This window comes from Euprymna scolopes, chromosome 12 (assembly GCF_053919585.1).
Source record: "Euprymna scolopes isolate OS-2025 chromosome 12, ASM5391958v1, whole genome shotgun sequence".
Classification (NCBI taxonomy): domain Eukaryota; kingdom Metazoa; phylum Mollusca; class Cephalopoda; order Sepiida; family Sepiolidae; genus Euprymna; species Euprymna scolopes.
Window position 1 is genome coordinate 82,799,372 of NC_136493.1, and position 10,504 is coordinate 82,809,875.

Genomic DNA, 10,504 nt, shown 5'->3' on the forward strand with positions numbered 1-10,504 from the left:
AAAACCTCATCAGTATGCCCTGTATTTAAGAATTCAAGTGATGTCGTCTCCCTCTCAGTACAGACCAATAAGTCTCCTGTGTGTCATGAGTAAGTTGCTGGAATCCATATTAAACAGAGAAGTGGTCAACCACCTCAGCAGAAATAGCCTTCTTAGTGACATGCAACATGGTTTCCGTTCCGCTAGACCTACAACGGTTATATCTCATAGGATTAGTGAATCCCTCGATAAAGGCTTCCTTTCCAGGGCAATTGCTCTTGACATATCAAAGGCCTTTGATAAGGTATGGCATAAAGGCCTACTTCACAAGATTTCCAGCTACAGTATAACTGGAAATGTTTTCTTAATTATTAAATCATTTCTCTCTGATAGGCTCATAAGAGTAGTGGTTGATGGGTAGAAATCAGAGGCCCTCAGTATTAATCCTGGTGTCCCTCAAGGGTCCATCCTGGGCCCAACTCTCTTCCTGATCTGCATAAATGATCTCCCAAAACACATACTTAAATCATTCGTTGACATCTATGCAACACATCAAAGGCCATAAATGACAAAGTTCTCTCTGATTCTCTCTCCTCTGATCTCGAGCGCGTGGTACAGTGGGGGAAGAGGTGTCTGGTTACTTTTAATGCATCTAAAACCAAACTTCTATCTTTACATCATCAACGCTCTGATCCCCATCTGGCATGAATTGAAATGGATGGCTCTCGTCTTGGGGAGGCTCCATGATTTGAAAAGCTTTTGGGATTGACCTTAAGCCTGATCTGAAATAGAACACATACATCAAATCTGTTGTCAGGGTTGCTGGAAAGATGGTGGGATCCTTCTACCGCTCCAGAAGATATCTCACTGCTGATGCAATTCTCTATCTATATAAAAGCCAAGTACGTCCAAAGATGGAGTACTGATGCCAAATCTGGACAGGAACTGCTAAAAACAGCTTATCCTGCCTTAACAGAGTACAAAATAGACTTCATAGCCTAGTGAGGGATGCCCTTTTCTCTTCCCTGCAACCTCTCTCCCACAGATGGGATGTAGCGAGCCTGTCTTTGTTTTATCGTTATTTCCATGGAAAGTGCTCATCTGAGCTCCAATCTCTGGTCCCCCCTTGCAAATCTTTCACGAAAACACCTGTCTAGCTGAAACCACTGTCAGTAATATTCCTTACTCTTTATCTGTGGCAAAACCAAAATGTAGATTCCATGAGCAGAGCTTCTTTCTTAGAAGTACACGCCTGTGGAACTCTCTTCCGTTTGTCTGTTTCCTACCTGACTACAACTTGGATGTCTTCAAGTCCAACATAAACAAGTTCCTGATGAACCGCCTCCTTAAGTAAGACACTTTATCAGATCTCCATTACTAACAATTACTACGATATTATGCCATTGATTACTATACATGCAATAACCCTTATCCCCGAGTGTCCTTCGGGCCTTGATAAGTGTTGACTTCCTTGTAAAAAAAAAAAAAAAGAAAAAAAATCCACATGGGTAGCATCTTGTGCCATCAGGTATGACCAAATAGAAGTCTTAAATGATTTGCAATCATATTATTCATATCACTCGTGCTGAGGATTGAACCTTCAACCTCCGAAAGAGTGTCACTTACAACTGAACTTAACTAGTACTTTATCGGTTATACCATGAGTTCGAGGTTACATTGGACAAAATGCTGTGTGAATAACATTCAAGATGAGAACAGTAGTACATAATAATCCAAATATTACAAATTATCAATCCTTATCATAAAAATTCAGAAACATAAGACTGGTTTCAAAGTTTTCCTTATCCAAGACTAGTTGCTCTCCCAAAGCTTAAAAATATCGTCTTCCCAACTAGTTCATGCATAGCAACTGTCTTTATTTTCACTTGCATACTTATAGCACCTGACATTTCCAAACCGTTAATCATCCAAGTGCTGACTAGGTTCAATATTACTTAACTTTGGTGTTTCAATGTGATTTAGCTGTAAGATTTTTAGAGCTGTAAAAACTGAAGATGGATTTATTGACCCTATTTACTATGCCTCCCCACGGGACAGAGTTAAACACCAGGGTCGTTTTTTAATGTGGAGAAAAGGTACAAAAATAAAAAATTGTCTCAGTCGTGAAGGACTGCTCCTTCACCGAAAGAAAACAAGAAATGGAAGTACAGCATCTGAAGACAGATACTACACTTTGATCTTGACCAAAAGGCCAGCATCTAATTATATTCGCTGCGAATATATTTGTGTTGAGACTCGTGTAATAGTGGCACCAAATGTAAAAGAAGTTTGAAAGAAAAAAGAAATTCAAACTGGGCCGTTATTTTGAGATTGTATTTTTGTTTTGTTGAAGATTGTTTGCAAGCCTGTAGGTGGTACTCCCCATGCACAAACAAAAGTAGTAGTAGTAGTAGTAGTAGTAGTTGTTGTTGTTGTAGTAGTATGCTGCTGACTTGCCGCAACTACTTTAGGTTAACATTCGTTATTTCTTAAGTAGGTCTCTTGCCAAGGTTTTGACGAATAACATTTGACGATTGATTCACAGGATAAACTTGACTTCTATTTCTCTTCGTTTTATCGTACTAAAACGTTGTATATCTTGCATATCAAACGGCGAACAGGATCAAATTGTTTTCATTAATGTGGTATCAGGTTATGATAAACTCTCTGCTCAATCAACACATGAATGCTTAATCAGACTTACTTCTTACTGATCCTTTCTATTTTTATTGCCTTCTGTAATGGCTATTCATCTATTAAATAAACTAGAGTCATATTTTTATCTGTGTATGTCCGGTTCAAACTGAGAAACTACGAAAGATACACTTACACTTAATATGTATTATTCTAATAATATACAAATGCGTGTATAGTTGTATTAGTTGTTATTTGTGGAGAATGCTCGATAGTGATAATAAAGCTTGTAAGGTTTTTTTAATATTTGAAAGCGTCTCTTTTTCTCTGGTACTGGGTCAATTCACTGACACATCTCACAATGCTTGATAATTTGTTTGGCCTTTGACAGCCATAAATGTGTCTATGTGTCATAAAATACAAAGTCATTTTAGTGTCTAGATGTTTTCTATCTACCCCTAGCTCACTGTAGTAGTCATGGTTGAGCAATGGGCTCATCACCGACCTTCATTGCATCATACCATTTGCAAGACACTCGTATCAGCTGGTCAGAAACGTTGCAGTATGACGGGACCAATGTTAACTGGACTACCAGGTCACACTCAGAGGACTGAACTTAAAGGTGTCTAACTTTTGTCTTATCAGTGAACTCTTGTCATCTCACACACAAAAAAAAAATTCTATCTTAAAAACTGAACGCTCTAGGTTCAACTGACACACCGTGCGACCTTAACTCTTTTCCCCCATGGACCTGCATGATGGCTGCTACAAAACTTACATGGTTCTAAGTTTAAAAAGTATTGAGAGAGAATCAACAGTGCATGATGATTAATAAACGCGGATAAAAATTGTGAGTAAATCTGTGCTATTGATTTTATATAAATGACGATGGAATAATGTTATTTTCTTTGCATCAGCTTGTCTTCAGTGATAAATATTGATTTCCTCTCGGAAATGTATATTTCATTTTGATTAACGTACTCTGGTTCATGTAGCTTCAGAATATATATCACTGTATCCTAGAAGGAACTTGTAAAAAAACACACAAACTATAACATATATATATATATATATATATATATATATATATATATATATATATATATATATATATATAAGTGAAATTATCTGTGTGTGTCTGTGTGTCTACATTTCCCTACCAAACTACTTTGTCAATTTTCAGTCTACAGACTCGAGATTTGACATAAGGAGTATTGAGATTTTGGAAAATCTTTTTAATTGGTTTTCGGACAGAAATTTGGCTATCAAGGTGTCAAAGTTCAACGATTTGACCTTTGAAAACTCTACCAAACTCCTCTGCTAATTTTGAGTCTGAACATTTGAAATTTAAGATGTAGGTTATTGAACATGGATTAAACTTTTTAATTTGATTCGAACTCAAAACATTAAATGTTAAGAGGTCAAAATTGGGGTCAAAGTTTTAAACAATTTGATCTCTGTGGTTGCTACCAAATTACTTAGCCAATGTTTGGTCTAAACATTTGAAATTTTAGTTGTAGGTTACCTGGACATGAGTCAAACTTTTTAATATATATATATATATATATATATATATATATATATATATATATGCACATAAACCTATGAACAGTACATAGGGCCCGAGCAAAGCCAGGCTGAACTGCTAGTGTATATATATATATATATATATATATATATATATATAAAATAAAACGTTTGATATTGAAAATTTATTCAAATTTGCAAAAAACTTGTAAACCTAAAAGGAAGGTATACAAAATTTGAATTATTTGACAAGGAGTAAAACCCCGCTGCCCTCGAAAACTCTTTGATTGATCTTAATGAATGGAGGTCTACCTGCTTCAATGGCATTATGAAAAATGCAGCATCAAACATTATCAAACTGCATCAAACTAGGAAAAGAAATAAAGTAGCATCCACCATCCCAGCCATATAATCCAACAGTCCATAATCTTGCACAATTTGTGCACTTCTTTGTAGATCATTGGCTGAACTGAAATGTCATCTGCGAGTCACACACAAAGTAAAATAGACAAAGTCGTAAGAACCTCATACATCGAAATCGACGAGAAATTCCATGATATATCTATCTATCTCTACATCGATATATATATATATATATATATATATATATATATATATATATATATATATATATATATATATAGAGAGAGAGAGAGAGAGAGAGAGAGAGAGAGGGGATGCAAAATATATTAATATCCTATTAAATTTTTTAATTTTTTAGATAAATATTGATAATTCATATTATATTTGGATTAATTGAACTACTGGTCTCATCTCGAATGTTATTTGCACAACGTTCTGTCGCTGTAACCTACAACCTTCTCCAGGGCCCGTGGTGTAGTGGATAAAGTGCTTGATGAAATTTCAGTTGTAAAATTCATCTCTTCTGGAGGTGGAAGGTTGAATCCTCAGTGCAGATGACACTCAAAATACAATTGTGAATTGCTTAGGACTTCTATTCAGTCATGAATGACATAATGAGAGCATGCTACCCTTGTGGATTAAATAAAGGTTCCGTTTGAAATTCTGTGCAGAGTCCCAGGTTTGATAGAAAAATTCCTGAGTTTGACAAGATAAGAAAGTGGGAGTTTACATCGACCAAAACGTTGTGAAAATATAACTCAAGAATCCAAATGAAATGAATTCCAATATCTTTTTTTTTTTTTATCTATTTTTCTCGCCTTACTAAGATTTTCTCTTGTGTCTTTTCACAAATTATTATCTTTATGCCATAAAACATTTATGTTTTTATTATTGTTGTTATTTTTATAAAAGGTATAATACTTTAAGGTAACTAAAAATTTCAGATCAAACATATCAATCTAGATGGACACTTCTGTATGAAACCAAACATTTTTTCTACAAATATCGTGAATAAGCAAAAAAAAAAAAGGATTTTCTCAAGATATGTCGATTCAGTCTGTTCTGTAGTGATTTTTATCTTTAAACATAACAACTTACAAAGCTTGTCATGATTTAAAGAAAATTTAAAAAAAAAATGATTTTATTTTGAACAAACATGATCTGTTTGGAGCGAAGACACAATTCAAACCAACAAAAGAAATGTTACCGTGACATTTATTGAGTGGGTTTCTAACAGTATTTTGTTTTATTTTTAGGTCATTACCAAAACTTCAAATGTTTAGGTGGCAATTCGCGGCCAATTTTTTTGTTCTCGCTCGATACTATCTGTTTTTCGAACCAAATAAACTTTTTCAGTTAGGTATAAAATAACTTATTTTGCCTTTGATAACATTTATTTGATATACGTTTGTTTTTGTTTTTTTACCACTTTTTCGTACCTCTGTGAATTGTAAAGCAAACCCAATTTTTCTTTTTCTTTTTTTCCTTTTCATCAGGTTTTTTGTATTCGGATCCAATTCGTGAAGTGAAGCATTTTGCTACGGAACTGAAGATGGATGAAAAAGTCTGTGTGACCAATTGCAATTCTGAGTTGACCGCAGAAAAACTAAAAAAAATTGTTGACGAATGTTTTAACAACGGCTGTTGGTTAATCCTGCAGAATTACCACATGTGTGTGGCTAACATCCATCTACAACTTGCAAGTATTCTGAAGGTAAGAAACAAACGACAAAACACACTGTTTTCTTTGGGGGGGGGGTATAAAAAGGTAACATACTAAACCACCGATTACCATGACAAATATCACTCTGCCTGAGAGTTCATGGTTCAAACTCTTCGACTTAACATTTACAGGAAACAGGAATTGAAACAAATACATTGAGTACATTCTCAAGGCTGCTGTAAAGAAGGTGGGCTCGCTCTGCCATGCTAGAAAATTGCTCACACAAAAGAGTATCTTATACCTCTACTAAGCCACCTTTTATCCATGCATGGAGCATTGTTGCCACATCTAAACTAGTGCTTCTACCACTAGTCTCTCCCTCTTAGAGTTGATAAAAGAGAGCCTCCAATCTAATAGGTTTCAAACTATCAGCCAAGCTCCAATCTCAGTCCCATCACTACAATGTTGCACCCCTGTGCCCATTGTAAAAGTACTTTAATGGAATATGCTCTGATGAACTCATTGCGCTTGTTCCTTTCAACGTAATATTCCCAACTAACCTGACAAGCAGCAAAATCACACCCCTTCACTGTTGAAGTCTCTAAACGACAAGAAAACCTTTTACTCTAAGTTTTTTTCCCCTCAGAATACAAGACTTTGGATTTTCCTACTTGTTTTCTGACATGCGGGGGTTTAAATGTAACGTGAATAGACATCTTGCTTCTCAACTCCCCATGATCCTCTGTAAGACATGATCACAAATACTAGCCCCTTACAACCCAGTCTTGTTTGGAGTGAAAAATAAATATGTCTTGTTTGGAGTGAAAAAGGGTCAAAAAAAATAAATCTTGAGTTTTGGAATTGTTTTTGCTGTAAGTGTTAGATATTGAGGAGAAACTGAGAGAACCTTAGATCTGATGAACTCAAAAGAAGATTAAATGTGACCGATGCAGGGAAATGTATGCAGAACGGCCACATTAAATAAAGTAGATGCTCTTAGGTTGGTAGATGTAGAACAGTTGATGTAGCAAGATCAGTTGTAAATGGGGCATTCAATAAGTAATCCCCTTTACCCACTTCTAGTTGTCTGATCTAGTTGAAATTTTGTATCTGCAATTATTTATATCTCTATGGGTTATGTGGTAAATTACAAATCTGAACTAATTGTAGTTTCCACTAATTGTGGATTACCAGATGTTTGAACAAAGTCAGCTGTGAAATAGAGCTTTTCCAGTGCCATGCAATTAATGTTCTTAGTAAAATTAGTACAGAGTCTGTGAAAACTATCATTCATGTCCATTTGCATATACATAAGGTGCCTGCCAGATGGATTCCCATGTTGCTGATACCTTTCCAGAAGCAAGAACGCATTGAGTACTTGAAGATGAATTTGAGGATGTGCTAAGAAGATGAGTTGAGTTTTTTTCAAAAAATTGATGACATAGGGTAAAACCTGTATTTATCATTATAATCTAAAGATCAAAGCCCAATCAATGCAATTAGACTTACCATCTTCAAGGAAGATGAAAGTGCAGCTCTCCCTAGGCAAGGCCTCACTCATAGTTCCAGGATTCCAGGATGGAGTAGTGATTACAAGTTTCAATCACAGGAGCCTAGTATGCTTCACTTTTGAGGAAATTAAAAGAAGCTATCAAAATCAAGAGGCTGGGCAAGTTCAGCAAAGATATCCTCTTCTTGCAAGACAACATACCGGTCCACAATACATGTGTCAATAGATCAGAAGTATAGATGTGTGGCTATGAAATCATTCCCCACTCTTCCTACTTTACTGACCTTGCACCCTCTGACTTTCACAATTTTCAAGCTATGAAGTTATTGTGGAAATGAAAGCATTTCCCAGATGATGCAACCTTGATTTCTGAAGTTACATTGTTGTTGGAGGACTAATCTGGGTGTTCTAAAAAAGAAAAAAAGATGGCCTTCTTTCAGAGGTGCATTAAACGATGGAAGAAATGTGCAAATCTGGATGCTTCCTATGTAGAGAAAAACTGAAAAACTGATAACTGTGCCAAGGTTTGTTGCTCTATTGCTATGAAAAGTGGGTCAGGAGAATTACTTAATGAGCGCCGCTCATAGGCTAGGGAAAACATGAAAAGAAAATGATATGGACGGACACAAGAGAAAGAGGGATAAATAAAAACCTGGCTAGAGATAAGTTTAAAAGTCAGTTTCTAAAAACTGTCCAACACATGCCAAAATGTAAAACAGATGTTGAAAATGATTGGAATAAATCAAATTTGATTACTTATTTGGACAATTTATGTCAAGTATTTGTTGACATTGGATTTGAAGATGATGTAGGGAAGCAATCCCATCTGTTCATGTAAATTTCATTCGATGTTAAATACACAAAGGGCGAAAAGAAATTTCTTAGCAGCTGTGGTAAAAAGACGTGTTCTTGCTGTGAATGTCTTGCAAGTAGGAATCAGAGATTGGAGTTCATTGTTCTGTTAGAAAAGAGCTATAGAGACCAGAATAGATCATCATCCCCACTCGATTGTGAAAGTGATTTTGTACTCTTTTTTTTTTTTTTTTTTTTTTTTTTTTTTTTTTACACAGTGGTCACCACTTATCAAGGCCCGGAAGCCACTCAGGGATAAGGGTTATTGCAAGTACATTACGTTAGTGTGGAGATTTGATGAAGTGTTTACTTAAGGGGGCGGTTCATTAGGAATTTGTTAACGTTGAACTTGAACACATCCAAGTTGTAGTCAGGTGGGAAGCAGGCAGACGGAACAGAGTTCCACAGGTGTGCAGTTCTAAGAAAGAAGCTGTGTTCATGGAATCCACGTTTTGATTAAGGCACAGATAAAGAGTGGGGAAAATTTTTCACAGTGGATTCGGCTAGATGGGTGTTTTTCGTGAAAGATTGGCGAGGGGGGACCAGAGATTGGAGTTCAGACGAGCACCTGCCATAGAAATAATGATAAAACAAGAATAGGCTTGCAACGTCTCTTCTGTGGGAGAGAGGTTGCAGGGTAGAGAAAAGAGCATCCCCTACTAAGCCACGAAATCTATTTTGTACTTTAGCAGCTCCTGCCCGGATATGGCAGCAGTATTCCATCCTTGGACGTACTTGGCTTTTATATAGATAGAGAATTGCATCAGTAGTGAGATATCTTCTGGAGCGGTAGAAGGATCCCACCATCTTTCCAGCAACCTTGGCAACAGACTTGATGTACGTGTTCCATTTCAGATCAGGAGTAAAGGTCAAACCCAGAAGCTAGTCGAAACATGGGGCCTCTCCCAAGTCAAGAAAAAATATTTGAGGCATCTATCGAGATGTGGCAGCAGTATGCCATCTTAGGTCATATTTGACTCTTATAGAAGACTGTGTCTATATTTTATACTTATTGTGAATTAAGAATTCAAAACTTGTTTTTAATAGAATATGTAAAAAGTTCCATTTCTAAGCATTACAGATTTGAAAAGTCGGTGAACGGCTTATTATGTCCAATAATGATTCAGTTATTAAAAGTTGCAATGCTGACATACGAGGGGTGTGCAATAAGTAATGGCCCTAACCCACTTCTCATAGCAGTAGAGCAACGGAACTTGGCACAGTTATTAGTCTTTCTCTACATAGGAACCACTCAGAGTTATGCATTTCTCCCATTGTTTGATGCAGCTCTGGATACTGTTTTTGTAGAATACTCCAGGTTGGTCCTCCAACCATGACGTGACTTGAGAAATCAAGGCTGCATCACCTGGGAAACGCTTTCCTTTCAAAAACAACTTCATGGCTGAGAAGAGGTGAAAGTCAGAGGGTGCAAAGTCAGGAGAGTAGGGAGGATGGGGAAAGATTTCATAACCACATGCCCTTGCTTCTAATCTGGCGACATGCGATTTGTGGACCGGAGCGTTGTCCTGCAGGAGGAGGGTACCTTTGCTGATCTTACCCCCGTCTCTTGATTTTGATAGCTTCCCTTAATTTCCTCAAAAGTGAAGCATAATAGGCTCCTATAATTGTGGTGCCCTTTACCAGGAAATCTGTCATCACTACTCCGTCCTGGTCCCAGAAGACTGTGAGCATGACCTTGCCAGCGGAGGACTGCACCCTTGCCTTCTTTGGAGGTGGTGAGTCCAAGTGCTTCCACTGCATTGACTGGGCTTTGGTCTCTGCATCATAGTGATAGACCCAGGTTTCGTCCTGTGTAATGAGTCTTTTGAAAAACTTTGACTCATCTTCTTGGCACATCTCCAAATTCATCCTCGAGCACTCGACGCATTCTCGCTTCTGGAACGATGTGAGCAACCTGGGAATCCACCTGGCAGACACCTTATGCATATGCAAATGATCATGAATGATAGTTTCCA

At 36.9% G+C, this 10,504-nt stretch overlaps 1 protein-coding gene across 1 annotated transcript in view; it reads left to right on the forward strand.

Annotated features, from left to right (window-relative positions):
* LOC145291381 (dynein heavy chain domain-containing protein 1-like) overlaps nt 1–10,504 on the forward strand; it is a 494,383-nt gene that overhangs the window by 436,265 nt on the left and 47,614 nt on the right. The window contains exon 87 of the mRNA XM_080137171.1: nt 6,000–6,217. Within this exon, the coding sequence (XP_079993297.1) occupies nt 6,000–6,217 (218 nt within the window). The remainder of the gene's footprint in view (nt 1–5,999; nt 6,218–10,504) is intronic.